The sequence below is a fragment of the Colias philodice genome, chromosome 9 (assembly GCF_061535455.1).
Source record: "Colias philodice isolate Cphi_HAF_F1 chromosome 9, ilColPhil1 Martin Lab GWU primary, whole genome shotgun sequence".
Classification (NCBI taxonomy): domain Eukaryota; kingdom Metazoa; phylum Arthropoda; class Insecta; order Lepidoptera; family Pieridae; genus Colias; species Colias philodice.
This window is the reverse complement of record NC_143094.1, coordinates 2,194,779-2,211,726: the sequence shown is the minus strand read 5'-3', so window position 1 is coordinate 2,211,726 and position 16,948 is coordinate 2,194,779. Positions and strand designations below refer to the sequence as shown.

The 16,948-nt window shown below is 32.2% G+C and overlaps 1 protein-coding gene across 4 annotated transcripts in view; it reads right to left on the bottom strand.

The window, feature by feature from the left end:
• Positions 1 to 16,948, bottom strand: part of LOC149485663 (uncharacterized) — a 361,945-nt gene that overhangs the window by 218,792 nt on the left and 126,205 nt on the right. For all 4 annotated transcript variants that reach the window (XM_089698915.1, XM_089698914.1, XM_089698916.1 and 1 more), the window contains exon 3: positions 9,721 to 9,831. In XM_089698915.1, coding sequence (XP_089555041.1) covers positions 9,721 to 9,831 — 111 coding nt within the window. The remainder of the gene's footprint in view (positions 1 to 9,720; positions 9,832 to 16,948) is intronic.

Here is a 16,948-nt window from a genome sequence, read left to right as displayed (position 1 = left end):
ATATAACTAGCGACCCGCCCCGGCTTCGCACGGGTGCAATGCTGATACTAAATACACTACAGAAAAACTGTGAACGTTGTATATAAAAACATAGCGGCCCGCTCCGACTTCGTATAGATAGCCTGGCGGCCGGCCGGTACCGCCGCAAACGCTACGTCCCGCAATTTTTAAATCTGTAATATCTTCGAAAATATTCACTTAAATCATACGGTGTAAAGGGCCATATAGATCTATATTAAACGAACAATGTATTCAAGGTATTTAATTGGTTAAGGATTAATGCTGTATTGGTTAAAATCGCATCGAAAATTAGCCATTATTTTTCGTAAAAAGTAAATGACAAAAAAATGTTATTGTGGGTTATCCATAAGAGATAGACATATACCATCGCGGACTTTTCTATAGACCTTTTCAATGTGTATAATACTTAGTACATTATTTTTCATAAAACTCGTAGGGTTCAGCCTGCGTTTGCAATGTAAGCGGAAAAAATGTAATTTTTTACGACATCACTTCAGAAACTTCAAAAATAACAGTACTTCTCCACTATTTAATGGATGTTATTATACATATAAACCTTCCTCTTTAATCACTCTATCTATTAAAAAAAACCGCATCAAAATCCGTTGCGTAGTTTCAAAGATTTAAGCGTACAAAGGGACATAGGGACATAAGGACATAGGGACATAGGGACAGGGAAATCGACTTTGTTTTATACTATGTAGTGATTTATTAGGTTTTAGACAAAGCGGGACATAACGTTCATATTTAGAAGACTATTATTATAAATTAAATTATTCGAACATTTATGAACACTTTGTACAAGCTTTGGTAAGCTTTTTTTCCGGTTAGAACTCCAGCATGTTATTACATGTACAATTATTCATATTATGTATCCGATTAAACTATTTTAAAACTATATCGAAGAAGTTCTTTGAGAAAAAAGAAGTGAATATAGCACTGAGTTCATGCAAATACGAAAAATACGTTGAGCAAAATTACTAGTGCGAACTAAGCCAGAAATTAAATATTCAAGCAAGAACAAACAGCGTTGTGGAATTCACAGACAACGCTTACTGGAATGCAAATTTAAGGCATTGTCTTGCATTAAAATATACCCGGTTTTACGTGCTAACTACCTTAATTAAAGCTAATTAAAGCTAATTTATATAATATATCTCTGGTTGGTAAATAAAACTTCGCCTGTAAAAATTATAAAAAAAATATTTTCTGTTTAAGTTGAAAAAAGTACACAGGTGAAGAAAGCTGCATTATTTCTACTTATGACTAACAAAATGATCATAGTAATTTATGTTGACCTATATGAAAATGAGGACTGAGGAGCGAATACTTTCTATACAAAATTTATTATGACATTCACACTAAAGAAGTTTTTATCAACCTATACATAGAAAAACGTGAATTGCCATATATTATTCCTTGAAGTACGAGGATGGTTCTTATGGTAGAAAACGTACGTAACACGTATGTATAACATGTACCACGAGCGAAGCCGGGGAGACTGCTAATACGAGTAGGTACCTAATACAATAAATATCCCCGCAAAATACAATAATGATATCAGGCTATATTTCCAAGTACTGCATCACTCATACACACAATCATGGCCCCTCGCAGATACAGGTTTGTGAAAATGGCAGCCATTTTTCAAAGTGATTATTGGTCATATAAACGGACATACGTCAGGTTTTATGAGCAGAAAATGGGCTTATGAAATATATTTTGTGCGTAACGAATTTTCCTTGGTAAAGTAAGTAGAGGCACAGTATTACAATATTATTTCCTACAGTAAGGAATCGCCTTTGATGTCGCGCGATGCCGCCGCCAGCGTAGGTACTTACGCTGCCACACGAAAATACGCTAGGGTTGCAACAAATGGGAAATAAAACAATTGTGATTATTAATATTATGATGAAATCATTTATTCATATTATGTACATTCAAAATAATTGCGATTATTAAATCTGATGTAATTATTTGTTCATTAATATATAATTACAGATATTGCACTGCTAAATATTATTTACGTGGACACTTTATTTTTGGATGTTCTTAATTGTATATTATAATATATAACATTTAACTAAGTAATGCATTCGCATTGGGATGTACAATCTGATTAGAAAATAATGAGGACAACATATACATAGCTTTGATTTTAATTCAACAGATACAATTAGGTAATACAATCTTTCTGAAATATTGTTTCCTTCTGGGATTTCAATGTAGATTTACATCCGTAAACGGAACAGTTTGTGCACGCCATAATAGAATATGTAAGTGCCTATGTATAATAAAATTATTACACAAAAAATACAACTGCGTCGTCCTTTCGCGCTAGGTAAGGCAAACGTAAGGCAAACACGCTTAGTGTTTGCCTTACGCGGCCCGCGTCGCCCGACCCCCGCCAGTTCCCCTCCGTTTCTCTGCACAAGTACATTCGTCGCACTACTGTAGGAAATATGGTAATACTGTGGTAGAGGTCTGTGTATCATTACGAAATGTATAAAAATGTTACCGCCCTTAATGAATCTAATTAGGCTTAAATTACATAACATTAACATTATCCATCAGATAGTAAGGCATAACAATTTGTCAAGTACATTGAAATAAAATTTTGAATTATTATTTTATTTAGCAACTAGCTTTTCGCTTGCGGCTTCGCTTCGCTTTGTCTAAAACCTAATAAATGATATACCTACCAAAACATTCCTCCAGAATCAATCTATCTATTAAAAATAAACATCAAAATCCTTCGCGTACTTTAAATATAGAATTTATTTTATTTTATTTAGGGCCGATTTTTCAATCGTTGGTTAAAATTTATCCGTCCAATAAAGTATTACACGAATATTTTAAAATGTCACCTGTATACTGTCAAATACGGACAAATATAATATAATTTTGAAATGGTAGTTTAATACGTTATTCGATGAATAAGTTTTAACCAAGGATTGAAAAATCAGCCCTTAAGCATACAGAAATACTGACAGCGGAAAGTGACTTTGTTTTATACTATGTAGTGATTTCAGATACCCAACAATAATATTATGAAGGAATAATCCAGCTGCTTTATCAACGTCAGTTAAAATTGACAAATTTTATTGGATTTCTAAATCACAAGCTGTCTATTCAACAAACAAAATCTTTTAATAAGTTCTTCTACGAAAGGACAGCAGGTGCAAGCAGGCAGCATTTATTGTTATAGCGCTTAGGGCAATCTTTGAAGTACCCAAAATAGTAAGTTTTACGAGACTTGCGGTCAAAGTTACTGGAAAAACTACTTTGAAAATATTTAGGTTAGAATCAGGATCATAATATTGTTTAATGTTTATGTTAGAAAACGATCAATGTATTGCCAGCCATATGACTGCCAAAACCTTTACCTACCTGAATTTCTATGAGTTATGCATTTTGCACCTAATACCTTTTCCATTTCCCGTTTTCTTTTTTATCGATGTTTCCTTAAGCGAAGAGATTCACAATACGGATTTTTTTACTCGATTACTCCGTGGTATTTCAACCTATTGACAATCAATTTGTTTAATTTTAGAATCTAGAGTTAGCCTCCCTTACTAGCAACGTTGGTGACCATTTTAATGGAGAATATTTATAATTTTTCCCTCCCTTATTAATTATGTACATGTAGATTGTAGATGAAAAACGCAATGAAGATATCTTTTGTAAAAGTACACAGTACACACTCACAAGACAATAGAGATTAATTTATCAGGATAAATATGTGCAGATAATAATTATTACTCTACATAATAATTATAATTGTACGCTTTCTCATGCATATTACGAGAAACAATTAAAGATAAGTGTAATATTATGTAGGCTTTTACGCACGGTGCATTGAGCCGCGCAGAATCACAATTTATTTTTAAACCTTTCAAAGAAAATATATTTTTTTATTAAATATACACTTGTATAGTCATTCTCCGACCTCTATAAACCAAGAAAGTAGTCATTAATAACTATCATTCAACGAACAGAACTTCATTCTGGAAAACTTATTCATAAAGAGCAGTAGGTACTTACTAAAATAAAGAGGAAGAAATATTAAAATTTACTTACTGTACATCTCTGTTTCATCCACCTTTAACGATTAATTTAATCCCAATCATTAACGTGGTCTAGGTGTGAAAGCATAACAGACAGGCATATAATTTTCGTAACACGCCGCGTTGTCACGCACAGTGCGTAAAAGGGTACAAGATCTTGTCTAGGGTCATCACAGTCACATGTAATTGAATCTTCCAAGTTTGATTAGTAAGGGACGGTTACGATTATTACAGCACTTAATTGCTGTTTTGCTAAGACCCTACATATTGATGGTCAATTTCACTTCTGATTGCATTATGTAATGGCTCGTTAAATCGTGTGTGTGTAGGAAAGTCGGATTTTGAAACTCGGCTGAATGGATTTTCATGATTTTGCGAGGTGTGAAAAACTGAACACAATACTAAAAGGTACATATTGTACTTTTAGAAACATCATTCAATTTGTTTCCGTTTAAAAGACTAGAATCTGTTTCGCACCATACCAAACATATAATTTCATAGCATAGCTTTAATTTCAGACCATTTTTGCTCACAATTACCACACAGAAACACTCAATTTCGTAGTTGTAATCCAGTATCAAAATATTTGAACTGCCACTCACTAGGTTTTTAACTATTTGTGCAGCGCAGGTGTGCTTACCTGTAACAAAAACATATCATTAGTAAATATTTAGACGAAATTCCTTGGACACCGGCCAGTACGACCTACGACAAAATAAGGACCATGCCATTTCTGAACAGAAGTAAATGGATTATGTCACGTAATATTGTACCTTGGTACCAGGATATAAGTTGCAAATTAAAGTGGGTTTGTGTTTCTTTCATCTGGCTTTAAGAAAATTCGTCATTTGCGATAGAAACGTCACGATTATAAGTATATTATACTAACACCATAAATTGTAGAGTTCGTTTGTTTGAACGCGCAACACAGCTAATCATAGGAATTAGCAAGACAGGCATTGGACAGATTTAAAAATTTCTTACACCGCGTATTATGTACGGGCGAAGCCGGGGCAAACCGCTTGTAAGTTTCAAGTCAAACTATAACAGACCACCTTCAAACAATATCCTTCTATCAAAAAATCAAAACTCCATCCAAAAATAAACCACAAAAGTGTAGCAGTTAATAACTTCAGTTTTCGATTAACTGCGTTGCATCGGAGTGACATGTCAATCGTGTCATGTGAGGTGCGTAGTATGATGTGTGGTGACAGGTGGGATGAAAGCATAATGTTTTAGTCACTGTGGTTATTTCGTCTGGTATAAAAGGCTTTTGGTGGATTTGAGAGTACTCTATCTAGCACAGGTATTAAATGAAATCTTATGCGTGTTTGTCGTGGTAGATGAAATGTAGAGCCATTGTTAAATTACATAGTTTGAGCATACCTTTTGGCTTTTGTGTGGAATTACTAGTTTATGAAGTTTGAAGTTGTAATTTAGAAGGTATAAATCTGATAATTGTATACATTTTTATTTGGATTATTTATCACGAAAACACATTTAATTGGTTACACACATTATATTAGCTCTACATTACTACATTTTTCATAGATTCCACCAATGTGTTTTATTGAACATTATTTAAATTACAATCCATTGTGCTAATATAAAAAAATATTAACAAACAATAAAATATCAAAGCGTTCAAACGCTCATACAAAACCAGCCTTACAGTTAATTGAATCGGTCGCGCATTCCTGCGCACGCGCCGCCCTTTGAGTCGCCGCTCGCAATTACGATCGAGATTGATTCATTACTGCTTGCCGATTTGTTGCGGTGTGCATATTTGTTTTATCATTCCATGCGTATGCGCACGGAAGCATCTAATTTTAGTTAATGGTGGTAATGCTGCAAGGTATTTGCATTTTTTCCAGCTGTGACACGAATTTTAATAGAGAAAAAAGGAATATAAAAAAGAGCGTGTATGCCGAGCACACGTGAAAGTAAAACTTATTGGCAACAATCAAAGATACCAAAATCGTCGCCTCACTCCATGACGTGACGGTATTGCCATAACGTGACCTTTAAATTTTGCTCTCAACGCACCTAAAGAAGTTTCTCTTCAAAAAAGTGAACTTATTAAAAAATAATTATAGAAAGTACAGAATTATGAAATTCGAATGACTGGACTGCCCGTTATTTTATTTTCCATTAATGAAATTTAATATCCTGATGCGAATGCTCAATTTAACCCGCAGACACATCACGAGCAAGAGGTAGCCAATATGTATAATACTTATATTACATGTCATCCTGATACATAAGCAATAACATAACTAAGTTCGGTCAAAATCTGTTCAGTAGTTTTGACGTGATGAAAACTTTCGTATTCACGATATTAGTATAGATTTTTGAAATCTTTCTTCGCTTACTTTAAAACCTCCTATAAATCCGAGTCTGTTTAATTTTTCATTGCTTTAAATTTGGGTAAAGACAAAACAAAGGCACTTTAACCGAAGTTGGCAGATAAACGTAAATCAAACTTAGCAAGAGCGATTAAGATAAATACAGGTGTGTGATTCAAAGAGCACCTACTTAATAACTTTGCACGTGAGCCAGCTTAATGCTGGTGACACACAGAGCTTGTTTTATAGCTATTTGAAAAATATCTGAAATTAAATGAATAGTAATATATGTGTGAGGCCTAATTATTTTGTTGCTTTCCTCATAGTTTTTGGTAGCATATTTGGAAGTCGTTCATTCATTTTGATATCAAATTTGAAATAGATTATTAGTTTTATCGATTGATTTATACAACTTTCAACATAGTGTTTTAAAAAAGGTTTAAGCATATCTATATCTATAATATCTTAGCTTGATTCTTTTATTTATTTTATTTTTTATTTTGAATTTCCAACAAAGAATACATAGTTTGAAAACTCTTAATTCTAAAATTGCTTACGACAAAAATCATTTATGTATCTTTATTTACAGGAAATTACAACGATCATATTACAAATATTATTTGAACGGATGACAATATTATTTTAAGACATTATAGTGTAATAAGAAAAAGAAAAGATTGTATCTCTTATTATAATAAATTTCTCATAAGTACATGAACTTTTATAAATGTATATATAGTGAAAAAAATGACTAAATGACTAGTGTACGTCTTGCTGAAAATACATTTAAAAGAATTTGAAAGGTCGTATTTACTAATATGTATTCTAAACTAATACTAGGTTAGAACCTAGGTAGGTACTGATATAAGTTTATAATGTTTTAATTAACATATACTATTAAAATGATTGATAACAATACGTTTGAACACCGCAAGTGAATTGTGAAATATATCGATTTCACGTGACTTTGCTGCGATAACGTTGTATTCATGGGTAAGTCTAACCATTGGGGAATGTTTCCCTAAGTTTGTACGAAATGGAGGAGCTCTGAGTATAGCGCAGGGATAACGAGGGATCCTAGCGGGGACATTGATACATATTCTACTTAATAGTTCAGGAGAAACAATGCTGTGATTGAGTATTTTAAATAAGAAGACAACATCCAACACTGTACGACGAGATTTTAAACTCATTATTCTTCTTTATTCCTATCAATTATTTTTTGAAAAACTTTTCTTACGTCCTTGAATTGTTTACGAAAAAGCTCAGTATACCAAAACTTAATCCGCCCGCCCGATGTTAAGGCAAAGTTTATCCATACATCGTCTGGTCGTTTTACACGATGTTAAACAACCTCTGAGATTTATACATTATTTGTGTTTATACTTATTATTAATATCTTCATTCTGTATATAGACTTCTGGAGCGAGAGATTTCACAATTTGAACTTAAAAGAAATATAATTTAATGGTATTTATTCAAAGTCGTACATTTAATTTAAATGCGAGAGTAACTTCAAAATAATATTGACTGTAATGGAGTAGAAAAGTAGTATTATTTGATAGAATTATATACAGGAACTAGCAAAACCGGCGAACTCCGTTTCGCCACCAGAGACACCTTTTCTTTGCTATAAACCTCACGGAGCCCGAGACCTTTCCAAAGAATGCAAAACCGTGGAAATCGGTTCGTGCGTTCTGGAGTTGTAGCGTCGGGAAGAAAAACCCGACTTATTTTTATATAGTAGATTAAAATCAGATAAAACTTTAAGAAGATGAAAAGATAGCTTATTTTAATAAGGTAAAGTATACAAATGCTAGAGCTATTTAAAAACATGATTGCCAATAGATATAAGAATTCACATTGTTCGAAGAGTAACAATCTTTCAATTTTGTAAATAAGAGTGGGGCCTATCTCGTAATTTATTTATTAGAGTTTAAGTTGGAGAATAGGGACTCTATAAACTTAATAAATCACATAATAAAATAACCAATTGATAAAGCAAAACTTAAGGAATAACATTCTTCAAGTCCATAATTTATTTAATAATCGCCAATTTCAAATCTCTTAAATTAAAGTACTTATGTATATAAGTGCAAATCGGATTGAACTCCAGAAGTTTACAATAGTGAAGGCGGTCGAGGCTTAGCAAACAGTTTGGTTTGAGTTGCCGCTTGCAACTGACCACCGTCTGAAATTGTTTCTGTATATATATTACTCATTACTGCATTGTATACGTTACTGAAGTGTTTCCATTTGTTATTTGTATTGAATATTTATTTAGGTACATAGTTTCCGTTGAACATTATCTAAGTCTAAAGGGATATTTATTTAGTTTATTGATACATTTTACACTTATTGCTTCTTGTAAATGATGATATTTAGGTTCATATTATTTGATGATCAATATATTGCAGGTAGCAGTAGCAGTAGCAGTAGAATTTTTAAATAATTGATGATATGAATCCGGTGTCTTGATTTTATCATATTAATATTTACATAACTTTTTTATATTGTATTTTGTATTTTCACAAGACAAACAGATATCTTTTGTATGAAATAAAGACAAAATGCCTTCGCGTTAGTTATTACATATTTCAAACCCAAAACAACTGCATCATCTTCCCTTTCTACAATTAAACAAATAATAACCCCATACATAAAGGGAGAATAATTATTCAAATCAAAGTCCTTCCACAAGCTTCAAGTAAATACCTAGGCTGTACAGTTTGCCTAGACTTGTATTTACCGTCTAGGTCTGCTGGACACAGGCGCACGATTTACGAACACTCCAACTGTTTATCTCACAACATGTATTTATTTTGACGGACCTTTGGTCTAGACGGCAGCTAAAGTTTATAGTACCTATTTGTATAAGCGTATTCGTTATACATTAAAACTTGGTTTTGGGCTGTGTATGTAGTGAATCCTTATTGAAGTGAAACTTCTTTAGGCGCGTTGAAAGTAAAATTTCAAGGTCGTCATTGCAATACCGTCACGTCATGGAGGATTTTGGTATCTTTGAATCTTGCCAAAGAAGTTTCACTTCTGACAAATGAGCTCGGCACACACGCTTTTTTTGTTTTTCAATTAGGGATGATTGAGGAATTAAGCTTTAAGTTATTACAATGATAATTTAATAAAAGTGATTATTGTGTGTAAATGATGTGAACTATCTCAGTTTCCTCTCGTAAAATAACTATTGAAGTGAATAATGTTTTTCATAAATTATTCCCGAATGCATAAAATAACAATACAAAGCATAAGTTAAATTAGTTAATCCTTACCTTAATTAATTTATTCTGCAGTTTAGTGACCGCCATGCGCTCGCGCTGAGTTTTTCGTTTTTCCTCCTCTAATTGTCCTTCTAACTGCTTTATTCGCTTTTCTAGCAGTTCCTGGAAACAAAATATTCATGTTAAAACACGATCAACAATTATATATATAAACATCTATCTATAAAATTCTCGTGTCACATCTTATGTGTAACCAAACTCCTTCGAAATGGCTTGATCGATTTTTTTTGTGTATATGTATGAAAATCACTACATAGAATACAACAAAGTCGTTTTCTCTGTACCTATATACATATGTATGCTTAAATCTTTAAAACTACGGAACGGATTTTAATGCATTTTTAATAGGTAGATAGTGATTTTAGAGTTCGTATTTTTTCCCTATGTTTAAAGATTGTCTGAAACAAAGATTCACCTAATTTTAAGTATCCATTTTGTATTACATTTAAAATATATTAAAACATATTAGAAAGTTCTTTAGAAAAGCAAAATAAAATAATTTCTGAGGGAAACAGCGCATTCCGACTAGAACATTGTGCAGAAGGTATTATAGTGCACGAATGCTCACGAAATATGTTGAATATAAAAGCAGAAAATATATACCGTAGAAGAAACTACAGTATAACATATTATTATACTTGAACAATTTTTTTAATGTAAACATTTACATAAGTTTAAGTATTAATGAACAGTATTTTTCTACCGAAAAAAATCGATTCGGTAGCTCTTTTTGTTATAATAATATATGATGCAGTTGTCTTCATTTCACCATCGTTCTCGTATCTTATAATATGTGTATGTTTAACGTTTTAATTTTAAATGGAGAAAGTACCTTTTTACATTAACTTCTTTATGATATAACTAGAAACATAATGCCAACACTCCTTTTTAATATTCAAGCCCACATTTCTCGTCTGATACTTGATATTAGCAACTCATAAATTTAAATGATACAACTCGTTCCTCAATATAAATAGCTATCTGCAGATCTACAACGATCACAGAGCAAATTATTAAGTATGTACTGATGGTACATAATAATTTTCCGACCCGGAAAAATAACTAACACACGAATTTCTTCAAAAAAAATTCATTTTCATACTTATATCTAATGGCAAAATCGAATTTTACTCCCAAATTCTTTAATTCCAACAATAACTACTAAAATGAAATGAAAATACTGCCATTGTTATATAGGGAACACAGGGCTCATAAAACACTAGCCATTGTTGATAATATTGTCTTTACTTCCTTCCGTGCACCGTACATTCAGAGATAATAATTGTAAAACAAGGAAATGCTGTTGGTTCAACGACCAACGTATTCTGATTATTTTAATGTTTCTTCAAATGTTGCAATGGTTTAAATGTTGTTTTTTATTGTAAAACTAATTGCTCTGTGTCAGCTCTCCACAAAGCGTATGAAGAGTTTTTTTAATAATCAGTTAAATTTGTATGAACCGAGTATAATTTTTTTAATATAATTCGTGTTAAAACAAATTAAAATATATCAATAACCAGTGCGTATTATCTAGTCAATTTAAATATTCATAGAAGTAATTAAAAATGATATTTTATCTATTCTTCGCAAATTCTTCGATATGAAGTGAAAACTACATGAGTCGAATAATTTTACTTTTGTCATTGGTTGTAACTTTAAATTTTGCTCCGACTGATACTCCCAAAAATCTATACTAATATTATATAGTTGAAGAGTTTGTTTGAACGCGCTAATCTCAGGAAATACTGGTCTGATTTGAAAAATTCTTTCGGTTTTATATAGCCCATTTATCGAGGAAGGCATTTATAGCCTATATATCATCACGCTAAGACCAAAAGGAGCAGAGCACAGCTAGTCTCATATAAAATAAAAAAAATATTATACGGCCCACAACTAAGAATTAATTCGCATATCACGCATGCGTCATAAATATTGTCACGAAGGGAGTGAAATCTTTCGGAAACATCGCAGAATTAATGTTTGTGATTATTGGATATTGATACGGAAGATATATTCACACTTCCTTTTATCATGTTTCAGTTGATTACCTCCAGTGTTTGGGCGTGGGCTTCTTTGTGTCTAACTATTGTATTGACCAGGCTTTTGCACGCGTTTGTGAGTCATTTAGGAGGTGATAGACGATTGTCGTATAATTTTCTAGCAAGTTTTGTATTTTGGACAAATTTTTCGTTCCATTAAATGACTGCTGATAATAACCGTTTTTCACTTACCTAGAGCATTAAACCAACTTTAATGCTCTAAGGTTTTTCATAGAAATTTCTAGAACCTAAGTTTTGTGTTTGGGACTATTATTTTCTTAGTCCGTTAAAAGAGCGTGTGTGCCAAGCACACGTGTCAGAAGTGAAACTTCTTTGGCAAGATTCAAAGATACCAAAATTGCCACCTTACTCCATGACATGACGGTATTGCCATGACGCGTCCTTAATTCACTTCAAAAATGTGTAGTCCATGTACCTAAAGAGCTCCACAGTTAATTCCAATTATACATAGAGACATAGACTATATAAAAATACAAAGCAATACATTAATGTACAATCACGTACATTTCCCCAAAGCTCTTTGAATGCATCATTTTTCACCGGCTCGATAAATTCGTCAGCCCTCGAGATGTCAACTGAAATCGTTTCCTTGTGAACGTTCATACTGGGTGACTGTTTAATAAAAATATATTTATAAAAATTAAGTCAAAATATAATTATAAAAGTAGGGCAGTATAATCTTGTTAAGCGTTAATCAAGTACTTATGTTTAGTAAAAGGGTTGAAATTTTTTATGTTATGTATTAGCATACATAGTAGGTCCTATTCTTTTCTAAATGTAAACAAATATATTTGAACCTTTATCAAATCTCTATCATGGAATACGATGTAAAATGTGAATAGTTTCTTATTTTTTTGAAAACAAAAACAGACCTTATGTTTTTCCTATAAGATTATCGAGCTTACTAAATCCATGCACATTACTTCTATTACGCTATACATTTACCTAATACATATCTATAATAACAAATCATTGGAACCCCAGGTAGCCCATTGTGCAAGCATAGCTGTCTTCACTTTGTCCTTATATTCATTTGTCTCAAATAGAAGCCATTGTCTAGTACCCGTCCCCGAAACGTATCAATTAGCCTTATATTTGAAACAATAACTTGGGGCTATTTGAATTTGTATAATGGTTTGGTGCGGTTTGGGTGTTTTGGAAAATATGATGACTTATATACTGTAAATATATCGATGTTTATATGTATATGATAAACAAGTATTTTTTAGTTCAATATCGATAGAGTTAATTCAGATAAATTAATAACACAGAAGCTGATTAATGACACAATAATTATTTCTTGTAAATGTTTGACTTGGGTTTGATCAAACTTTTGGTTTGGCATTCAAAATCTTCATTAAAACAGCTTGAAACGAACGGAAATACAACATTTTCTAATTCACGATATTCAGAAATAACTTTCAGTCTTTTTAGATAAACATCCAACGGAATCGACAGTTTCAACATTTGTAGAGTCGAATTAAATTCAATACATATTTTTAAAAATACCTATTTATATGACAAAATAAACTACAATCTTAAATAATAAACGTTTTATACAATAGAATTAAATCAATATTCCTTCCATCCCTCATATACGTATATCAAATGAAATCCTCAAAATTCGCAAATAACATCGTCAAGTAGAGTCTAATTATTTTCTCAATGACATCCGCAACCCGTGTCCATGACAAGAGGTCACTCAATTATTTCAACTCGATTTGAAGTGAATAATTTAAAGGAAGGTGAGGGACAATGGGTCAGCTAATTATATCAGAACTTAGAGGGTCTATGGTACATACTGTTTAATTATAAACTTATTATTTATTAAATATACAACTGGGATGAATAAGTTAATACAGATTATATACTAACTGTGAATTTCGTCTAAATTGGTTCAGATATTTTCGAGTTATTTAACTGTACCAAATTAAGTATCCTAAATCCTAATATTAAGGTCGAACTAGATTTCCTTACTATTAATTGGAAGATAAATCAGTAGGTATATAGAACTATTAGTATTAGTTTTTGGTCTGTAGTAAAATAATCATATTGAATATTTTGAATGTAGGTAAAATAAAATAAGATTACTAAATAATATGTATTTAAGCAAGAGGAGTGGAGCATAAAAGTATTGTAAAGCTGGAAAAAAATATAATTTTCGAAACAGACTGTCTGTTGGATTTGTCTTCGCTTGCTAATAAATAATAACTGGTAATTGTTTGAAAATCTTTCAATAGATTAATTCGCTAATTCCTATACCTTGTTGCCCCGTCCCCTCTCGTGATCATTAGCGGACAATAGCTAATCCAACCCAGGGTCCTTCATCACACGACCCCTAGATCGAAATCATAATTAATGTGAGACATACATGCAAATTATATATAGATATCAAGTTATCTTGTTAAGCTTTTCATCCGCTTTGAAAATAGTTTTCAAGAGTCTTGAGTTTGTTCTAAAATAATAGTTGCATGTATCTACCATGAAAGTCCCATTAAAATCGGTCTAATCATTGCAGCGATTGAATCCCGCAACAAACCGACAGACTGATGAAAGTATAAAATATATTTTTGAATATTGTGAAGAAATGTAATTACAATTAGACAAGTCCAATTCTTCTAATAAAATGAAAACGAAAATATAGATAACATTATTTGCATAGAGTATCACTAACACAATTTATTCTTCAAGAAAGCACACTAATAATACCTATTAAATTTCAAAGATTGAGAAAGATTGAGTTGTGAACGGCAGAGGCTACTTCTGCCGTCGCCACATGTCGACGGCAGTCGGCGGCACGTCGCGTCGGCCGCGGCGGCAGCAGTTAATATGTCGACGGCTGCCGTCTGCCGTAACCTCTGCCGTTCACAACTTGTTCGTTGTAAAAACTTTTACTATAATTCGATAATATTATTATTTTCTTTTGTTTTTAATTTTATTTAGCCCGAGCGCAGGTCACAATGAACTTACGTAGTAAGTATTTAAAACAGCAAACAAATCTTATAAATAAATAAATTATATAAAGCAGAATAAAGAGCTTTTTCAATTGCATCGTATACTGTCCCTTTTTATTTGGCCAATGGGCCTGTCGCAGCAAGATTGATGACTTCCAACCCTTTTGCCGACGACGCTGTTATGTATCGCAAATAAAATATATTATACTCGCAAATTACTCCCATTTGTGACCTTTTTTTTGATAATTTATTGCTTGTTTGCAATTATACTGTTAATATATTTTACTAACACTAGCTGGATATCGCAGCTTCACATCCCAGACAAAAATATCTTGAGACATCAGTCACTACGTATTCAGGGTATAATCTATCACTGTACTAAGTTATTATGTGAAAGAATAACAACTCCATCCATTTTAATTTTAATTTTTCATATTTAAAATATATTAAACCTATAATGTACTGAGTGATCCTTTTCTTTCATAATTCATTCATCATTTTGTCTGTAAGAATTCTCTATGTAGCGATATACCAATTATTTTAATGTACCTTATAACCTATCCACAATTTGCAAGTTCAGAGCAATATAGCATGAATAAATACAACATCATCAAAATGCACTAATACCGTCTAGCACACACACACTCAGACACACATACACACACACATTAGCAAACACCAGTGTATCATAGTATCAGCGTGGTCATTTATCAGTCGCAGGTGTGGCCTTGACAAATGTGCCCATCAGTTCAGTGTTTACTAGCTTAGATATTTTTTACTTGGATTACCTTTGATAGCGATGTGGAAGCTTTAGTTTGTACATACTGCATGTAATATGTTTTAATATTCATTTGAAAGTCAGTTCGTACCTATATACAGATAAAAAGCAACGTACCTATGTACTTAATAAAGTAGGCTTCTAAATATTAATTCTTTAAACATAATTATACGGATGATAGTTAATAGGTATGGTAGAGTATATCTAAATGGTTTATTAATTATTATAGTAGACGGAGTGATATTTTATAGCGATTGTTAGTTGTTACTTTAACTCGCGTGGAAACCGGAAAGTCCTAGAACGATCAAACTCGAAAATAATGTAGTACCTATTATATCTAAGAACAATACATTCTTAATATTATAGGCACTACTACGACATCTCATTCACTGCGATATTTGCCAACTTGCTCTTGGCCTATGTGATAGACTTGCCTTTCTGCAGTAGCAACAAATATGAGCTGAACATTACTGTAATAATATGTATGTAGGTAATTGAATTTTACAAACCTTTACATAATATCCACTACGATCTTCGTTTCTAGAATTTGATGGTCTCATAAACATTTTCCAATAGTAATCATTTATATTCAAACACTGATTCACAATTTCAAATAATTATTAATGTTCACGTCATGTTTCCACCAAACAAATATTAATATGCATTGCCATAAAACAATACTATGTAGTTTTAAACATATCTCGTTAAAAACTCTCACTCACACATATTCTCAATTTCTACTAAAACAGTGGATATTTTACCATACAAAAGAACACACACACAAACTACCACAGAGTAATAAACACAGTAAATGAGACACAATTTGACAACCAATTTTGACCGCCAGCATACTATTGGCGAAGTCCTAGAGACTGTAATAGGGAACAATCGTGTATTATGATTGATTTAAATGTTATTGTACCGCGAGCGTAATATCAACTGGACGTTAGCGGCAATCAAATGGTGCACAGAGTAATTGAACAAAAGACTGTTTAGATTACATCTAAGTAGAAGAAATATTTTTTTATGGTCGATATAAGGAAAGTTGATAAATATGAAGTTGCCAGTTCTTTATCCGTCGATTGTTTTATGCAATTAAAAACTTTAAATGTGCATAGAATCAATAAATAATTCATTCACCTAACCGTGAGATTATTATGTCTAATGAATAGAAGTTAACATACCTCTACCATAGAATGTATACTCTAACGTGAACTCTACCATGGTAGAGTCAGATTTGTATTTCTATTGATCGTTTACATAAATTCTATCCTTCCTTTAATCTCTTCTCTTGAATAATAACACACACAAGTATTCCAACATATCAAAGAAATAGCAACTCTACTAAATGTAGAGACACTTACACTGTGCTCTACAACGTTCTCATTGAGCGAGTTCACTCATCCAAAGAGAGAGGTCAAGACGCT